Genomic DNA, 20,272 nt, shown 5'->3' with positions numbered 1-20,272 from the left:
CTGCGCGGAGCCGCCCGCGGTAGACAACAGCAGAGCCTGCGTGCAGGATGGTGGGTCAGGTTGGGCCGCGCTTTCCAGTGTCCCAGGCACTTGGACGCCTGTTGCCCGGATGTCCATCGCTCCTTCCTCCCATCGCTTATGCTTCCTATCGCTCACCTCCGGGCAGGGACCGAGGTCTCACTCACTGGGCTTTTGAGCCAGTGACATGGGTGCCAGGAAAGGCTGGTCCTGCCCGCAGCCCCTTTTGCAGGTGCGCAGAGCCTGCGGGGACGTGCTCGGTGGGGGTGATGGGCCAGGTCCTTGAACCAGAGGCCAGGGGAGGCGAGCAGCCAGCCCAGGGCATTGTGAAGACCACGTCCCGCAGGCCCTCTCACTAGTCCCCGGTGCCAGGCACCTTGACCCCAGCCCGGAACCGAAGGCCCCCAACTTCAGGCTTGGGAAGGAGGCTTGGCTCCACCAGTACTTTTTAGGGTTTTGTTTTTCTTCCTATCGCCTGACAGGTGCTTGCACAGGAGCGCTCAACGGATGTTTAATTGCAGAAGCCACACAGTTAGTTCAGGGCTGGTGAAGGGCCCCGTGGTGACTGACCGAGTAACCCGTGCAGTTGCTACTGTTTCCATCACACCAACGCACAGGCTGCTGTGTAATACAGGTTTTAACATGTACACGTTAGCAAATGTCACCACTTAGCAGTTTTGTCCTGTTGGAAGTCAGGGGGTGAAACACAGTAACAATATTTTTTAATACAATAATGGAATGTTATTCTGAGATTTTACGATGATACCACAATCTACCTTGTAAATATTTTACGTTCGATCTTCTTCACTAGAGATTCTTTACATAAGCTTGTTCTTTCCCTTGTGTTGCTTCCACATTTGCCTGTTTGGTACCAGCCACGCCTCACACTTCGTTTCTTTTTTATAACCCCTCCCCCATGTCCTGATTTGGGATCATGGACTGTGGTTGACTCACTGAAGGGACAGCCAAGGGGGCCAATGAGAGGGCAGAACTTCCTCCTGGGGGGGGAGGCGGGGGGGAGCAGTCCCTTTAGTTTGGGTCCTTTTCTTCATTCTGCTTGAATGAAGATTTTTACTGGATACAGAAATGGAGAGCTGTGAGCAAACCCAGAAATTATTTTTAAAGGTATATACAAGGCGCCTGGCTGCCCTGCGTGCTTCTCAGAGCGGCGAGAGGAGTGAACAGAAGATGGTGAACAGGTAAGAGCAGGTCAGCCAGGCAAACCGGCGGGAGGAGGCAGCTTCATCACTGCCCTGGTTCCTGGTCTTAAGCCCAGCTCTGCCACGACAGGTGCCAGTGCCCAGGCTCAGGTGAACCAGGCCGGCAGGAACCTAACTCTCCCAAACAGGCCCTAGCTCCAGTGTGCCAGGAAATGCCTCCAATGCGAACTCAGGTCTGGGACAAGCCAGGAGACGCACATGTTAGCAGGCCCCTCCGGTGTTAGTAGGCCCCTAGGGTGGTTCTGATTTGGGTGTCGATGTACCACCTTTTAAAACAGTTCTCCAAGGATGGTCTGGAACCCCTCTGAAGGTCCCTGAGACCCTTTTAGGGGGAAGAGGGGACAATGTTGTTTCCAGTTTTCATTCCTCTCTGCCTTTCTCCTTCCCGTTCCCTCACAAGTGCACAGGGTTCCCCAGAGACTCCGTGATCGGGAAGAGGTTAAATGTGGAGGCAGGTGTGGGAGCCCAGCCTACGTAAGCTCCGTGAAGCCGACATTCATTAGATTTGCAAAATTGTCAAAAATGCCACTGATCTCACTGAATTTCCCTTTGTTTTGGAAAACTTATTCAAAAGGGTATCGACCTGCAGAATGAAGGGTCCTAGGTTCAATTCTGGTCAAGGTCACTGTACCTCTCTCATTGATGTTTCTCTCTACTCCTTTCCCTTCCTCTCTGTTAAAAAATCAGTTTTGATTTTTTTAAATCAAAGCAACTGTTGATAGGTATAACTTACATAAGCAAAAGCCCTTTGGGCCGCAGCCATCTTTAAGTGCGTGCAGGGTGCTGAGCCGCACCCAGTGAGAGCGGCTGACCTAGGCCAGCGCTCGGTGTTAGAGCCGAGGAGACGGCTCTGTGGGCCGAGGCTTGCTGAGTCACAGGCTGAGACACCAGAACCGCCCTCCGGGACGGATTAGGTGCTGGCCAAAGTCCCTCTCAATAAAACGTGGGGTCCAGCCCGCCTCGGTGCTAGGGCAGCTGGTTATCGGAGTCGGATCAGATGGCTTCGCAAACGATCCAGAATGCCTTTCCCGGAAGCTGCCTGGTGGACAGGGAAGGGAGTGGGCTTTGCTGTGGCTCTGACAGCTGGCTCCAGCCTCATGTCTTTCTAGCTGTGCGGTTTGGGGCAAGTTATCGAATCTCAGTTTCCTGGTCTGTAAAACAGGAATGACAAACCTCACAGGGTAGCTCTGGGGTTCAAGGAAACAGAAACTTGCTTGGTACTTAGTACCCACATACTAGTTTCTGTCTTTAAATATATATATATATATATATATATATATATATATATATATATATATATATATGTATATTTTATTGACTTCAGAGATAGGGAGAGGGAGAGAGAGAAATATCAGTGATGAGAGAAAATTATGGATCGGCTGCTTCCTGCTCGGTCCCCACTCGGGATGGGGCCTGCAACCCAGCCATGTGCCCTGACCTTGTGGTTCATGGGTCAATGCTCAACTGCTGAGCCACACTGGCAGGACTAGTTTCTCTCTTTTTCATGGAAAGGAATCAGAAAGGAGAGACGTAACTGTGGTGGAAATTAGGATTGAACCCAATGGCTCCTAGGCTTCCCTGTGGAACCTGGAGGGGGACGAGGACTCTGCAGCCTCCTGCCCAGCCTGAGTGGTTACTATCATCCCCGCTAAGACTGGTGAGGAAAACGGCCCATGAATTGGATTGTTTGCTGTAGAAAATACTCCTATTTGACAATGACGTAGCCATGAATTTTGCTGTCTTTCTAATCCAAACACAATCATCCCATGTCTTATCCTCTTCCCCCTGGCCATTACCTTCTGTGCTGCACCCCTTCAGAGTGCCCTAAATGGGGGCACTAGCACATCCTATTAAAAATTGTACACTACCCCCCCCCCCCCTTCGCCCCCGTGCATTCAATACAATGTCTGCGAACATTCGCTTCAGTAGGAGCTTGAGTCCATGGAGGTTGCCCAGGTGTGAATTGTAGTATTTCTTGTAAGGCAGGTTTGCTAGCACTATTTCTCTCAATGTTTTTGTTTGTTTGTTTGTTTGTTTGTTTTTTGTTATTGTTGTAAATCAGGGAATGCCTTTATCTTGCCCTTGTTTCTGAAGTATGGTTTTGCTGGATAGAAAACCCCTTGGTTGACAGTTTTTTCTTTCAGCACCTTGTGTATCTCCTGTCAGTGGTGATGGCTTTCTGTTTCTGTTGAGTAGTCAACCAATTACACTGTCATTCTTTGATACGAGATGCATTGTTCTTCTCTTGCTGTTTTGGAAACTTTCCCTTTGGTTTCCAGCAGTTTCTGATGGCTGTGTCTAGGTGTGGATCTCTTTGTAGTTACCCTATTGGGATTCATAGAGTTAGAACTGTAATGTCCTGCAACCCATTTAGAAATTTTTAGCCATTAATTCTTCAAATAATTTTTCTGGCCTTTCTCTCCTCTTGAACGCCCACTTCACATGTTGGCACTCAGTTCAGACACTTTATTGTCATGTGTGTTTTTAGCTTGGCTTCCTGAGAGGTGCCTGGTGTCTCCTTAACTTAGCTGCCTCCGCCTGTGTCTGTGTGCGCTGGCAGCCGCACTCTCAGCTCCCCCACATGTCTGGTTCCCTGGCTGTCTTCCGGCTGCGCTTTCTGGAACATCCCAGGCACACGTAGTTTCCCGTCGGCCAGGAGAGCTCCTCGAGTCCTCCCGTGCTCTCTCGTTTCCAGTCTCCCTGTAAGATTTCTGACTAGTCTGCTGCTGGCCCAACTGAGACCCCAGGTGAGCAAGCTGGGGGGTTTCTTTTTTCTTTTTTTTAATATATTTTTATTGATTTCAGAGAGGAAGAGAGAGGGAGAGATAGAAACATCAATGATGAGAATCATGGATCGGTTGCCTCCTGCACACCCCCTACTGGGAATCGAGCCCATAACCCGGGCATGTGCCCTTGACTGGAATAGAACCCGGGACCCTTCAGTCTGCAGGCCAAAGCTCTATCCACTGAGCCACAGCGGTTAGGGCTACGCTTCTTTTTTGCAGCGAGCCTTCCCTATCCCCTTCCTACTGCCGTAGCCAGCACGCCCTCCCTGGCACCGTCCTTTTGTCTGCAATGAGGCCGTCAGTGCACCTGGGAGTGAGTGGTCAGAGGCTGGGGCTTCTCGGAAGGCACTGACCAGGGGCCACACAGACACAGATTCTGAGCTGGGGGCTGCCTCCTCTGGCACTGATTCCTCTTCCACAAGCCGATCCGGCACAGCCCATTAGCCAGTGAGAGGCCCGGAAGCAGACAGAGCAGGAGAAAGTTCAGGAAGGACAGGTGGATGGAACCACCCAAGCCCCGCCATTCTCTAGTCTAGAGGTAAGCCTGCAGGCTCCGTGATGCAGGGATTCCGCCTCCCTCCTTCCTCCCATCAAAAAGAGCTACCGCCTGTAAACTTCAGATTGCTGTATCATCCTGAGGTGTCACTATTCACATGACCTAAGGTGACAAGGAAACGCAGCTCGGGCAAGTCGACACTCCCAGCCGGTGAGCGGCAGCACCGAACTTGAACCCAGGTCTGCCAGGGCCAGCCCAGCACCTCCCAATCGGGTCAGCAGGCCCTGATCATGCATACTCAGGCGTGTTCCCCGTGAGGCTGGGGCCGGCGTACGTTAGATGTTTAGTTGGCTTTAAGTGGAAAGCGAACTGGAATGAACTCCCAATGACCAGCTTCGGAGAAGGAGCAGCCGTAGTGGAAATCTGACAGATTCAACCTGACACAATAGCTCCCTTCCAGAGGCCCGGGCCTCCCACGCCTCTCCACTCTGTGGCCAGGGCTTCCTCCCTCTGTGGGCTGGGTTACCAGGGAAGCCGACCAGCACATTTGTTGCAGAACGAGTTGATTGCTCTCGCCTGAGATTTGTCAAGGGAGAAGTTATGCTGAGTCAAGGTGACTAAACATCTGGACACACCCGAGTTCCTACTAATAGGCTTCTCTTACGGCGGACGTGTACGTCTCTCATCAAACAGCCCAGGGTTTTTGTTCTCTTTTTGCTGATGTTACACGCCACACAGTCTCTTCTTTCTTTGCTAACAACCGGCAGCAAATACAGCTTCCCAGGGTTGCTGGGAAACTACAGCAGCCTGGCCTGGCTCAGGGGAGCAGGGCCGGGACGGAGCAAGCCCCCCGCCCCCGCCCAGAGATGGACACGGGGAAGCCAAGGCTGGCTGGAGTGAGAGCTGACCTTGCAGGCTGACATTTAGTTTTTAGAAAATCCTCAAATGTTTGGCTGAGATGGATGCTTAAGAAGTCAACTCACATGACTGTTCACAATAACCACCTTTGGCCTCGCCTTCGCTCCCCAAGTCCCAACTCAAAGCAGAGGCAGGAATTCCACAGAAACAGCCCTCCTCTGCAAACACCCAGGGCTGGAGCCTTTGTTTGACTTACGTAAGAGGGTGTGGAACATACTAGTTGGGGCAGATTTGAAAATCCCGACTCCGCCACTCACTTGGTGTGTAAATCCTACGATTGAACTCCAATGCCTTGTTCCCATGCTAGGTAGAAAGAGCAACTTAGTAAAAACCCAGAGACCATAGATTCCAAAGCCAGGTAAGCATGTGTTGTGCTCAGGAAAGCTGAACAGTTCGGATTGTGCAGACACAAAGGAGGAGTTCCTGAGGGAAAGTGGGGAAACTCTGCCCAAGCTGAAGTGGCATGGCCAGGAAATCAGACAGGAAAGCAATGCATGGACTGGGCTCCGTTCCCTTCAACCTCCTAACATTCTACAGCATCAGTTTTGGGACATGGTGACTCACACAGAATGACCCTAAGTGAGGGACCAAACCTTTGTGACCCTGGATGGGGTCTAGCTATAGAGGACAAACAGCTTCATTAGAAACTAATTCAGTTTAGGCGCTGGCCAGGTAGGTTGGTTGGAGCATCTTCCCAATATGCCAAGGTTGCAGGTTCGATCCCCAGTCAGGGTACTAGCGAATCAACCAATGAATGAATACGTAAGTGGAACAACAAATTGATGGCTCTCTTTCTCTCTCCTTTCCTCTCTCTCTAAAAATCAATTAAAAAGAAACAGAACTGCCCTAACCGGTTTGGCTCAGTGAATAGAGCATCGGCCTGCAGAATGAAGGGTCCCAGGATCAATTCCGGTCAAGGGCATGTACCTCTCTCATCTATGTTTCTAACTCTCTATCCTTCTCCCTTCCTCTCAAAAAAATAAAAAAATAAAAAAATAAAAATAAAAAATATATATATATATATATATAAATGAAATATATATATATGTTTTTAAAAAGAAGAAACAGAACTTCAATTCGGTTTAAATGAAAAGCCCTCTAGTTCTGAGGTCCAGTGTTAGGAAATCCATTCATCCATACATATGAGCCAATTCTCCAATCACATTTTTTTGATTTTAAGAGAAGCAATATTTTCCCATTGATTTTTGTGATTTTAAGAATATTTTCCCATTGATTTTTAGAAAGAGTGGGAGAGAGAGGGAAATACAGAAATATCAACATGAGAGAAACACATCAACTGGTTGCTTCCTGCATGAGCCCAGACCAGGGCCTGGTCCAGGGAGGAGCCTGCAACCCAGGTATATGCCCTTGACCGGAATGGAACCCAGGACCCTTGGGTCTGCAGGCCAATGCTCTATCCAACTGGCTAGGACTCCACTCACATCATTAACAGTGAAAAAGGTGGTATTTTGATTTCCCACCTGCCTTGTCTCTGAATTTGGGTAAAGTGGTATTCACTGGCTCCCTCCAACTTCCTAGACCTCCCAGTCCTCCAAACCTGTGGTCAATGCTCTTATTTAAACTCTCGGTGCACTGGGCAGTACCACTTCCTCCACCTCCAAACACTTAACTGGTGCCCAAGTGTCATTCTCTCTTCACGGGTCACTCGTCTTCGCTGGACTGGCCTCTCTCCCTGACCCCTCCCAGTCGCAGTGCTCCCAGACACAACCCCTGGTCCTCACCAGCTACCCTCCCTCGCCGGGTCTACGCACCTGCTGCCTTCATGCTGACAACTCCCAATGTCTGCAGCCCCCCGAATCCTAGTATATATCCATTTGCCTCTCTGACTACAATGTGGCTGGAGATGTTGATCTCAAAGGGAACCTGACCCAAGTCAATTCTTAATTCCGTCCCACCCCTTCGGAGTCCTCCCCGGCTTCTCCACCTCGGGAGACGCCACATGGTCCCTCTGCTCAGCACACTCCCCGAGTCACCTGTCTTTCTCTCCGGCTCACAGGCAGCCCTCCGCCCACTGTTCGCTCTGACATGAAACGCATCCCGACTCCGCCCACTCCTCCCTGCCTCTGCGGCCTGCTCCCACTGGGTCCACGCTGCATCCTCTGTGGAACGTCGGAGTAACCATGTCCTACTTTGTTTCCCTTCTCCCACCTGTCCCCAGCCTCCTCCAGCCCCCCACCCCCCCAGAAGTTTTCCACTCTGCAGTCAGCATGGTCTTTCAGAAACATGCATGCAGTCATACACGGCACATGCAGGCCAATGACGGGCACATAGGACAGTGGTCGGCCACGCAGCTGGGTGTGCAGGGGCCGCACCATCGAGCTTGTGGAAGGCACACTACGAGGTTCGCACGATGGGATCGCCTGATGCCGCATTTCTCAGTCTGCATCCAGATTGTTAATCCACCCGAGACTGTAAGATCTTGTGGCTCCTTTTCTCAAAACCTTCACTGGCTTCCTACTGCTCTAAGGAAATGAGCTACCTGGGCCCTCCGCCACCCGAGCCCTGGCCCTTCTGCCGCTAGGACTCCCGCGCTCCCCCCACGCTGGCCTCCTGGCCACCAGGAACCCGCGGGCACTGCTGCCCACGGGCTTAGTGTCTCTGCTTGGAAACGTCTCCGCCGGGACTGTGCATGGCTTACCTGTTCCTTCCCTCTGGTCAGTGCGACGTCTTCTCCGGAGAAAGGCCTTCCCTGACCACACGACCTGAAAGGACCCTCCTCACACCCCCTCATCGCTTACTCAGCTTTATTCTGCTCTGTGACATGTACCACTTGCCAACGTGTGTCGTGGACGGCCTCCCGCTGGCACAGGAGGGGGCACGTCTGCACCGGGCAGCACGGGGACCGGTGGCTCGCGGATGTGTGCTGTGCGCATGGCGGCTTTTGCCTGGATGCTGCCGCTCCTCCCTTCTCGTTTCTCCCCCAACTCCTAGGACAGCGGCCCCCTGCTCGTGGTCTGCCCACAGAGGAAACTGTAAGTACACTAAGGTGACCTGCTGAAGTTTTCAGCCCTCTTCCTCCCCCAATACCACAAACACTACAGAATCACTGGCAGTGTATAGAGAGGCTTCGGGCTGAGGGAGGGGGGAGACACATTTACCTAAATCAGCCACCTGGGAGGGAGGTATTTTCAGAGAAACGGCACCTCCCTGGCTTTCCTGGTTACAAGAGGGCCGCTCTTCTGAATGACCAGAGAGGAACACCAAGGTCAGAGCATCGTGACTCCTGTCCTAGGAGAGCAGTGTCTTCGGGAGTCAGAAGTTTCTGTAAACACCACCCTGAGCGTGAACAACGAACGCACACGAGAGCCCTCTGGTGCACTGGGTGTACCTTTATTATGATCACTAATAGTTCCGTGATGCAAGGTTACCATACACAGTTAGATAATGTCTGCATTGCACACCTAAGGCTATACAGCAACAGAACCAGAATTAGTACAAATACAAGAACTATATTTACATTCTGTATACCCACGCTCCAAACATCAGATAGTATTTACATAATAAAACATGAACATGAACATCGGAAATTAATAATGTACATACATTGTTGCTGATGTGCTCAACTCCTTCACTGGGGAGAGATCAGTTTGCAAAGTCCGGTTCAGAAAGGCCACTTATGTTCATGGGTTTGTTTAATGCACAAGGAAGGTGACGTGAGGATTGAAATCTCAATGGACAGACACTTTGGAGCCACGAAGTCTAAGACGGTGCCTTCCACGTGAGAAGGCCGATGGAGCCCTCAGGCCAACGGATGCCAAACACGCAGCGTCAAATAACTCGGAGACATGAAAGGACACACGACAGCCAGGTTCGGCGAGACCAACCTCAGCTCGGACTTCCATCTGAGCACAGCGATCTGGCTGTGGGTTTTTAACATGAAATTTGTACCGACTCTAATTGCTTCCTTTAAATGATTTAGCAGCTTTCAGATTTTATGGGGCTCGAATAGGAATTTCATAAATGGCCTTTTGAACAACAAAAGCAGATCAGCTCTCAGACAACTCAGTGCATTCCTATCGCACGCAGTAAGGGTTTGGCCACGCACGTGGCTGAGTCACCCAGGGTGGGCGCTGCAGTCCACGCGTCAGAGTCCCGTTTCGAGTACAGTCAGCACGGCTTCTGAGAGCAGCAGCAGGATTAGAACTCTCTTTAAGGAGCAGGTTAACAATCACATTTAAAAAAGGACCCAAAGGAAAGATGAAGGACCCCCGTCAAACGAACCAACAACAAGCCCTGACACTGCCCAGGGGAACCGAGGGGCGTGCCACACGCGAGGTCAGCCTTTCTTTTCCAGTCCAATGTGCAATTAATTACAGCTGTATAAATATACAAATACCTTACAGAATTTAATTTAATTAAATAATTAGAGAACAAGCAGCAGGCAACCAAGTCTTTGCTTTGATATATGTGCCAGGAGAAGTCATTTTACTTTTAGATCCCAAAAGGCCTTTCGCAATGATTTATCTTTTCCTCTTAAAAGAGCTAGAAAATATCCAGCAAAACTATGAGTGTCTGTGTAAGTTCTGCAGAGCTGAAGGGAAAGAGATACATAAAGCAGGGGTTTCCTGGTTGGGAAGGTCATTGGTTAACGGTGTGCAGGAATTTGGGACCCGCCCAGCTGCCAGAGCCAGTCCTGGCCGTGTGTGTGCAGGGGCTGGCTGGCCCCGCACAGCCGGTCTGAGGGCTGGCTGACCCCCAGGCCGGCACAGGAGCACTGGCTTGGTGAGGGCTGGTTTGGTGCGGGCTGTGAGGCCGGATTTTGCTTTGGCAGGAGAGAGGATTGGGAACGCGGGGACCAGAGGGTTACTTTTAACTAGCATTCATGCTTCCTTCATTTGTGTAAGAGTTTTCTTTCTTGCCTTTTTTTTTTTTTTTGCTTGTTTCAAGGAGTGATTTGGAAAAAAAGAAATTAAAAACCCTCAAAAGGTGGTTTCCTTAAAAGGTCAAGTCCATTCCTCAACTTTCCTGGCCCCAGGCTTCAGCCAAGGCCTCAGAAGAGGTCCGGTCTGAAAGCCTCTCAGGACTTCAAAGTGGGGGAGAACCTTCTGGAAAGGGAACATCAACCCTGAAACGTCCAACTCGTTTGAAGATGGGCCCCAGAGAAAGGGGGGGTGCCAAAAGGGGCTGCTGTAACCGTCAGCCACGCCAGAGGCCCCGCGGACGGGAGCGCACAGGAGATGCCGCGCCCTCACGTGGGCACGTGACGAACAATCCGGTGCCGCCTGTTCTGAGAGCCGACACTCCAAAGCAGAGACTTTCCCACCAGTTGTGTTTGTTAGAAGGAGAAACCCGTCATTTCAGTGTCTCCCACGATTCCTCAGCCTCCCCACCTGCTGCCACACAGACGTGGGCCTTCCATCAACCTTCCTCCCGGCAGCAGCATCCATGATTTGATTCTAACAGTAACCTTCCAATGTCACTTCCCTGAAGTTGTGTTTAATTCCGGCCCAGGAAGCAGTCACACGGACAGATCCTAGGTCGGGGTATACGCCAGAAGGCCATGTTGTGTCCATTAGATAATGCCGAAACCTCTAACTACATTAAAAATGTCGCTTAGAAAAACTAGTAACATTAGTGTTAGTGACCTATGTTTTAAGGAGAAGTTTAAAAAATCGATAGTTTTACTGACCACTTTTCAGGTGAGGTCACAGCCTGCGGTTCTGTCCTTTCTCTTAGTACCTCTCCCTGCCTCACCACCGCCCCTTGGCAAGGCAATAGTCCCTGTTGTGAGATGAGCCCAAGCGGGGAGGGCGGAAGCAGGGGCTGAGCCTGCCAGCAGAGTGCGTGACCCCTGCCCTTGGCCACTGAGGCAAAGCCACCCAGTTCCCAGCACTGAGAGTGAGCAACCCCCAGGCTGAGACCCGACATCTCCACAAAGCGGGAACCAGCAGAGACTGTCCCGAGTGCCCACGGGGTGGTCAAGCAGAGAAGTCTGAGCAAGGGAGTGAAGGATGGGATAAACAACCCAAGCCGACCAATGGCGAAGCTGCTCAAGGAAGCGGGCCTTTCTCCCTCCAGGTCACTCTGAAACCCTGCAGGCCTCTGAGAAGAGCTGGCCCTGTCCCGTCAGGGCCTATCAGCTTCCTCCTTCCTCCTCTGGCACCGCCTCCATGCCCGATGGCGAAGCCAGGCGAGGTCACCCTGGGGTCTGGCTCAGGCGGGTCTTTCCTGCCCCCAGATGTCCTTTCGCTTTGTTCTTAGCAGTGGAGCGGCTGAATTTGATCCTGGGGTCCAGCACGCAGTCTGCCAGGCCTGCTTATTTATGAGGATAGGGACAGGCATCATTGACAGTCTTTCCAGTCCGACAGAGGTTACTGAAAACAACCACTGGTTCAGAGGAGACTTCCAGGTTCATACGTGAAAGCTACATTTCTTTGATAAACGGGAGCTACAATCACAAGGTCATTTACTCAGCATTACAAAGACCATCAGGTTCCTCATGAGAAAGCGAAGCACTCCCCCTGGTGGGACATCTGTGTATGACATCACAGACTCCAAACCCATCACCGCCAATGCCAAGAACAGAACAGAGAGGAGGCTCCCTCCCAGACCAGAAGCAAGTTCACAGGAACCCTACTGACCGTCCACCCACCCATGGCCCACCCCCACTCTACGCTCTTCCCTTCTGACAAGTCAGCAGCAGCCACTGCCTCGGGGGTTAGAGGCCCTCTCCTCTCTTCTCTTCCACTAACTGAAAACTGCATACCCATGTTCTAAGCAAGCCCGGCTTCAGAGAACATACCTGCCCCGTTGCTGAGCTCACCACAGCCTTCTCCCTGAATGGAAACGCAGGGACCAGTGAGGGAAGAAAGCAACAGAGGGAAAAAGGCAAGCTTTTCCCTCTCAGCTTCCCAAAAGGCCAATGTCTCCTTGCTTTGTCTCTAAGCCACCAAAGAAAAATTAAAGTGAGAGCACAAACAGAGAAAAGAAAAATGTAGTATGTTGTCTTCAAAAAAGACAGATATCCAAAGACAGCGGGACAGACATCAGGTAGTCACAGGGGGAGCTCTCATACAAAAGGAAGCCGAGATATACCAAAATAATCTGAGAGTCACTGGATTTCCCGCTCTGTGTTTTTGTTTGTTTTGTTGTATGTGTTTTCCCCCGTTTGTTAGGCCACATGCTACCAACAAGATTCTCAGCACAGGAAAAAAGAAAAAGGGTACAGAGCAATGGAGATGGGGAACAGGAGCTAGAGAAGTGCTGGACGAGAGGGAAAGTAGTTAAGCCACAGGATTACATACAAGAGCAACCGTCAAGAATCACAAAGAGAAACAGAGGTAACTTCTTCCTTTATCTCTGGGAAGGCAGGGGCGCAGCGCTCAGTACTTCGGCTGGCTTGAGCCTCTGCGGGAGAGCTTTGACCTGTGGGTGGCACACAGAGAGGCCTGTTAGGGAACCGCATCGGGCCTTTCTCCTCACAGGCCTCTTCTCCCACGGGCCCCTCCTTGGACTTCTTCCCAAACTGCTGCAGACCCAGGTCGCAGGCTCTCTGAGCAAGCAGGCTGGGCTGTGGGCTTCCCGCTAGGGGCCCCTGCAACACGGCCTCTCATGGGCTGGGAGGCGGGTCACAGTGCTGCATAATGACTGGCAGACTGCTAAGGGCCTCCCAATCTTCCCTTTGCTCAGCCCTGCAGACCTGGCTGCAGAGCCCTTGAGAAGAAAAAGTCAAAGCAGATCGGTTAAATGCAAACGTGACCAGCGCCTCCTTAGCTTCTCGGGACACCAGGGGATCGCTTCTGAGAAGCTGAGGCCTTGTCAGCACCCACAACCGCACTTACACCCCTGCCCTTCCCTATTTTAAGTCTGTCTGCAACAAGCCTTCCTTCCCTATTCATGCTGATGTTCCGGGGACCAAAAGCCAAGGAAGGGAACGCAGGACAGCTTCTCACCGTATTGTGCCAGCAAGGAGAGGATTGAAGGCATATAACCAGTCGCTCATGTCCTTGTCGTTGAGGGCCTGCAAAAGGACCCCACGGTGCTTCGTGCACACAGCGAAGATGTTAGGACTCTGAAAGAGATGCAGGCAGGCGAGAAAGTTACGTGGGCTGAGCAATGGAACACCGGCCATGTTCACAGGGCATACGGCACGTGGCACTGGCACTCCAGGAGCCAGATATGTCACACAACAGAACCCAGACCTCAGAGGGAAGGCATGCTTGGCGATGAGAAGCCGAGAGAGGGGGACTGACCTTCACCATGGCCTGCTGGTCCTCGCTGTATTCCACCTGCGCTGTGGACAGGTTAATGATGCCACGTTCCACCGGGTCCTTGTCACTGTTATAGATGAAGACGTAAGGGCGACGGACCACAACAAAATGCTTAGCCCAGTTGCTGGAAAATGGCTCCTTGAAATGCAGGTATCCTTTCTTGGAAACCACTGAGCTGAAAGGGACAATAAAGACAGCCTTGTTTCTCACAGAAAAAGAAAGTGATTATGAGCTGAAGACCATCAACATATGTCTCACCTAGGCCAAGTCCCTCGAGTGAACAAAGCAGGACAATGGTCTATTTGGCCTAGGACCTTATCTGCCAAAGCAATAAGCGAGAGGAGACAGCACCACAGCATGCTGAGCAGGTGGTGCGCGATGGCACAGCTGGGCGGAAACCCAGCCGGAGCTTCCACCCGGACCCATGTGCATCACACTGCAACAGAGACCACATGCTGCTTTAATACCCAGCACCTCTGGGGAGAGGACTCACCCTGGTCTAATTTCTTCAATATCTGGAACAAGGTTGAGAAATTCATTTTTCCCTGCTCGGGCCAAATACGGTGTTTCCACAGTTGGGACAATCTGAAACTGTTCAAATTCTGGGCAGGGACTAGAGGCCCGGGAATTGGCTTCTGGAGTCCTTTAAAAGAGAGGTGAGAGGTCAGGGATAACAAGAGCTTCAGTGAGGAACGTGGACGTGTACAACCATCCCACCAGCAGGAACGAGGCCTGTCCGCCCAGCAGGGCCCTGCAGACATCAGGCTCAGAGAGCGGCCTGGGTGGACAGGCTGGCCCGAACGGTCATCCCACAGGCCGCTGGCTCCTCCTCCAGAGGCCGACAGGAGGCTGCTCACCGATGAGCACATGTCACTCAGACCACCTCCTATCCTGAGGCCCTGATCAGAAGTGTCTGGAACATGACTCCATCCCTCTGTTTCAATTTAGTCCCACGGTCACCTAGCACAGCGGCTCTCACAGTGAGGACCCCTGCCCAGCAGCGTCGGCTGTTCCTGGAAACACGTTAGAAATTCAAATTCTCAGGCTCCAGCCCAGACCTAGAGGACCAGGAACTCCCTCTGGGTGGGTCTAGCCACGGGGGCTCGAACAAGCCTCCCTGGATGCACTGATGTCTGAGAACCACAGCCTGGGGGCCGAGAGAAAGCAGATCAATGGGGGAGGGGTGTCTCTGAATGCCCATGAGGTGCCCAGCGGCACCCGCCCCGGACCAGTCCCGGATGTCCGGGAGCGGTCACTGCTCTGCTCTGCAGGGAGAGTCCTCTTCGGACAGCAGCCTAGCCTAATTAACTGTACTTCACCCATTACAAAAAGCCCATCTGCAAATGCCTTCCCATCCCTCAAATTGGATGCGTCTTACACTCCACAGTGTGTCACATTTAGTTGGCAGTGCTTTGTCTTTCTTAGTGGCACATTAAATAAATGTCTGACGCCAATGCGGCCTAGAATTAATTAGACTGCTCTTTGTTATTTCCTCCAGCCACATTCAATTGTGCGAGTGCTGGTCCAGTCAGATAGACAGCTGGCTGATAATGAGGTGGGCTCTGACAGGGGAGCGGAATGAATGGAGACAGGGCAAAGGAGTTTGAGGTGTCCTGTACTGATGAGTTCACATTAAAGTTGTCTCCATCAGTCTTATCTATTCATTTTTTTTTATATCATTAAAATATTTTCCTCCAACTTCATTTTAAAATATTTTCCCCAAGATGGGGCTTCCTGTGTCGGATATGACTGAGGAGAGAAGCAGGGTGGGAGCGGAAGGACAAGTGAGCGGAACGGGACTAAGAGGAGCCAATGACTTGGTGCAGGAAGTTAGGGAGACGTGATATTGAAAGATGTCGGTAGCATCTTTCCAGACTTGTGACATCTAGAGAAGGCTTCCCATATTTCCGGGTGCTGCCTGGGGGGTGGCTGAGCTAGAGGAAGACTGGCACTTCCCCCAGTTCTTAGATTAGCTTCTCGCGGAAAAACCTGGCACCTACTTCTGATCCAGAGAGCTGCTCCTAGAGTCTACCAGAGAGGGGCAGGTGGAGGAGGGAGTGAGGGTCGAGCTGCTGAAACTGGACACAGAGGGATCCCGTCCAATCGGAGAGATGTCCGACAGCTGGAAGAAAAGAACAGGGCGAGTGAGATTCAGGTGGAAGAAACTGCCTGTGCAATGAGCAGCTTTGACAACCAGTGACCTCGCTTTAAAAAATATCCTGCTTCAGGTCATTAAAGAAAACAAGCCTTACAAATACCTATTTTATGGCCCTAGTGTCCTGGTAGGTATCATGACATTTACAAAAGAGGCAAGGCTGGCTTTTTCTTTCTTTTTTTTTTTTTTTTAAATATATTTTTTATTGATTTTATACAGAGAGGAAGGGAGAGAGATAGAGAGCCAGAAACATCGATGAGAGAGTCATCGATCAGCTGCCTCTTACATACCCCGCACTGGAGATATGCCCGCAACCAAGGTACATGCCCTTGACCGGAATCGAACCCGGGACCTTTCAGTCCCCAAGCCGACGCTCTATCCATTGAGCCAAACCGGTCCTGGTAGGTATCATGACATTTACAAAAGAGGCAAGGCTGGCTTTTTCTATTGCCACTGCCCTCCTGCATTCATGAAATGAGCCAAGCACCTAGCACAGCAGACAAAATTCTAAGAATATGGCAGAGGACCTGTCCTACTGCAACTTATACTCTAAGTGAAGAAGGTGGACAATAAGCCAGTCAACACACCCATCAGGCTCCGGCTGGTTGGAGCGTCACATACACCAAAGGGTGAGGGTTCAATTCCCAGTCAGGGAACATACCTAGGTTTCAGGTTCGATCCCAGGTCAGGGCATGTATGGGAAGCGACCAATCGGTTTTTTGTTTTTCTCTCCCTTCCTCTCTCTCTCAAATCAGTAAGAACATAGTCTCGGGTGAGGATTAGAAGAAATGTCAGCGAGTGGTAAGAGCAATAGCAAAATATGAGCCAGGGAAAGAGACGTTTCAGGGAGTTGTTGGCCTTACAATGTATGGTTTACAATATTTAAACTAAAAAGGAAACATCTGTGAGCCAATCTTGGAAACATCTGGAAGAAGACCATTCTGGGCAAAGGAATGGCAAAGGTGCAAAGACCCCGCTTGGCGGAATAAGCCAAAAAGGTCCTGACTAGAACTGAGCGAATGACCCAGAAGTTCTTTAACGTGTCCACCTCACTCTGTGTGGAAGGCAACAAAATCTCATGCCACCAAGAACCTCAGGCCTTCTGTGCCCTGTCACACATGACAAATCACCCCCTACAGAATATTCTCCAAGCGGTTCAGGGGAAAGCCAAAATAGTTCCCATGTGATAATCCCTCTAAGAGACACAGAGACATACTTTCACCTCAGAAGTCAGTACTGCGGGAAAATCAGAAACAAGAGCAGATATGTCATGCATCCTCAAATACTATGCTCTGCCCACGTCAAGCCACCTAAAAGCAGCATGAGCTGGGGACAGGAAATGGGAGCGGCTCACCTTACAGTCACTGATGCTGCTGTGCACCTGGCTGAACTCTCGGTTGAAAGTGTGGGTGAGAAGTTGCAGACACTAGGGAAAAGAAAGGGAGCATTAAATTTTTTTATTTTATTTTTTTATTTTTTAATGTGTTTTTTATTGATTTTTTTACAGAGTGGAAGGGAGAGCTAGAAATGTCGATGAGAGAGAAACATTGACCAGTTGCCTCTTGTACACCCCCTACCGGGGATGTGCCCGCAACCAAGGTACATGCCCTTGACCGGAATCGAACCCAGGACCTTTCAGTCTGCAGACCGACGTTCTACCACTGAGCCAAACTGATTTCGGCTAAATTTTTTTTTTTTTTTGAAATAATTCTTTATTGTTGACTCCCTCCAGCCCACCCCCACCCCCTCCACCCCAGGCCTTCAGCACCTATTGTCTGTGTCCATGGGTAATGCATATGTGTGTATACAAGGTCTTCGGCTGATTACCTCCCACCTACCTACACTCTCCCATCTTCCCTGAGATTTCGCACTCTGTTCCATACTTTGATGCCTCTGGATCCACTCTGTTCATCGCTTTATTTTGTAACTTAGATTCCACATGAGTGCGATCATGTGATACTGGTCTTTCTGACTGACTGACTTGCACCCTCCTAGGCCAGTTCATGATGCTCTCCAGTGGAGGCCTCACCTCTGGCTCCCACGGCACCTAGACATACACCTCTATTAAATGCTTGTCACCATGTGCATGGAAGCTAACTAAGAGTAGAACTGAGCCCTTTGTTTCTATTTCACAGTGTTGGTGCAGCCTGGAAACAGGCGCTCAAAGAAGGAAGATGGAACGGAAACTGACTGATTAGTCTCACGGCAAATGCCCAGCCGAGGGAAGGGAGTCACACCTTGGTGGCCAGCTCTTTCTCGCGGTCCACCAGGCTTTCAATGTCTGTGGAGTCGTAGCCACTGCTCTCGCTGGGCGTGATGGCACTTTCAAAGGTGGTGGTTGAGATCTGAGAGGAGATGCTGGTGGAGGTGCTGAGGGTGCCACTGCTCAGGCTGGGGGACAACGAGTCGCTCAGGGATTTGGGGGTGCTGTCACCAAGTCTCTCACGCAGAAGCAGGAAGTGGCGGGTTTTCTCCACCTAAGAAGAGCAAACACAAAGCTCATTATGATTTTAGTAAGTACAGTATAATGCCTCATGGTGATGGAACCTGGAGAGCCAGGATCACACAGAAGTGGTGACGGAGAGTCTCCGGCCCGAGCTTTCATCTGAGCACCTTCTCCTCCCCCCCACCCCCCATCCCATACCTCATGGATGAGCTCCAGCTTCTCCAGCTCCCACTGGTGCTCCAGGATGAGGCTGTCCCCACGGGGCCGCCAGCCAGCCAAGTTCTCCTCCCCCCGCACATAGGCCACTGATGTGTCCAAGACTTTTCTCCTCCTCCTCTGCATGCCTGAGGCAAGAGGAAATAACTCTTTTTGAGAAAAATCCCATTCCAACGTTACCTCAAAATGAATGGATAATTCATATACATGATGAACTGGTCTGTAGATACATGGGATTTTGTTAATAATTCAATCCCTTTGAATTCAAAGAACTCTTTAAATTCCTTTTAAAAGTGAGATTTATATTATTTGATAATTATAAAGACTGCAATGCAACTTGAGAAAAAGGTATTATGTTAAGTGAAAATATAGAGGTGATTACATAGTCTGTACATGATGGTCCCCAAAATATTAAAATACACCTGTACATACATACACCAACATTCAGTAGTTCAGATGACAGATGGCTTTACCCCATCATCTCCCATTAATTTTGTAAAACGTTAAACTGTTTTTATTATACATATAAAAGACATAAATTCATGTTAATTAGATAATCCTCAAGGAACTCTCTGGACACTATAATTAGCTGCTATTGGGTCTTAGAATCATAATCAAAGTCTTTTTTTTTTTTAAAATATATTTTATTGATATTTTTTTACAGAGAGGAAGGGAGAGAGATAGAGAGCTAGAAACGTCAATGAGAGAGAAACATCGACCAGCTGCCTCTTGCACACCCCTCACCGGGGATGTGCCCCGCAACCAATGTACGTGCCCTTGACCGGAATCGAACCTGGGACCTTTCAGTCTGCAGACCGACGCTCTACCACTGAGCCAAACCGGTATCGGCAAAGTCTTCTTTTTTTAAATCTAAATCTTACCTGTGAGCCCTGACCTCTTCCACATATGTTCTCTAAAATGATTCAGACTCATATTAACCAAATTTTTTTTTAAAAGTCCTGACTTTTATGCCTTGGTTGCAGGCTTGATCCCAGTAAGGGGGTAATGCAGGAAGCAGCCAATAGATGTTTTGCTCTCATATAGATGTTTCTCTTTCTCTCTAAAAATCAGTAAAAATATTTTTAAAAGAATGACTAATATTAAAAGCAAAAACCTTTTGTCTATGTTCCAGTTTACAAACATACAAATCCAAAGTGCTGCTTAAGACCACCGAGCTGAAGGATCAGAGCCCAATGAGACATCAAAAAGGACACAAACAAGTTCAATTAGATTTGTCTTCTCGAGCACAGGAAGTTCAAATTCTAGTTTGACAGAATTCATTCTAATACACTTGACTATTTTATTTTATTTTATTATTATTTTTATTTTATTTTTTTATTTTTTTAAAATATATTTTATTGATTTATTTTATTTTTTTTACAGAGAGGAAGGAAGAGGGATAGAGCGCTAGAAACATCAATGAGAGAGAAACATCGATCAGCTGCCTCCTGGGGATGTGCCCGCAACCAAGGTACATGCCCTCGACCGGAATGGAATCTGGGACCCTTCAGACCTCAGGCCAATGAAAGCTCTATACATTGAGCCAAACAGGTTAGGGCCACTTGACTATTTTATAATATTACATATCCTAGGAACATTTTGTTCGGTAAAGTTTTTGTTTGTTTGTTTTAAAATATATTTTATTGATTTTTCACAGAGAGGAAGGGAGAGGGATAGATAGCTAGAAACATCGATGAGAGAGAATCATCGACCAGCTGCCTCCTGCACAACCCCTACTGGGAATGTGCCTGCAACCAATGTACATGCCCTTGACTGGAATCGAACC

General features: G+C 49.8%; 1 protein-coding gene across 10 annotated transcripts in view; it reads right to left on the bottom strand.

The window, feature by feature from the left end:
* Nucleotides 1–8,773: 8,773 nt before the first annotated feature.
* Nucleotides 8,774–20,272, bottom strand: part of KIF1B (kinesin family member 1B) — a 131,417-nt gene continuing 119,918 nt past the window's right edge. For all 10 annotated transcript variants that reach the window (XM_045570604.1, XM_045570605.1, XM_045570607.1 and 7 more), the window contains 8 exons: nt 18,469–18,614; nt 18,062–18,301; nt 17,179–17,250; nt 15,670–15,791; nt 14,163–14,312; nt 13,652–13,844; nt 13,352–13,470; nt 8,774–12,824 (listed from right to left, as the gene is read on the bottom strand). In XM_045570604.1, coding sequence (XP_045426560.1) covers nt 12,782–12,824; nt 13,352–13,470; nt 13,652–13,844; nt 14,163–14,312; nt 15,670–15,791; nt 17,179–17,250; nt 18,062–18,301; nt 18,469–18,614 — 1,085 coding nt within the window. In that variant the 3' untranslated portion in view covers nt 8,774–12,781. The remainder of the gene's footprint in view (nt 12,825–13,351; nt 13,471–13,651; nt 13,845–14,162; nt 14,313–15,669; nt 15,792–17,178; nt 17,251–18,061; nt 18,302–18,468; nt 18,615–20,272) is intronic.

This window comes from Pipistrellus kuhlii, unplaced genomic scaffold (assembly GCF_014108245.1).
Source record: "Pipistrellus kuhlii isolate mPipKuh1 unplaced genomic scaffold, mPipKuh1.p scaffold_m20_p_34, whole genome shotgun sequence".
In the NCBI taxonomy this organism is placed as follows: domain Eukaryota; kingdom Metazoa; phylum Chordata; class Mammalia; order Chiroptera; family Vespertilionidae; genus Pipistrellus; species Pipistrellus kuhlii.
This window is presented reverse-complemented; position numbering and strand designations above follow the sequence as displayed.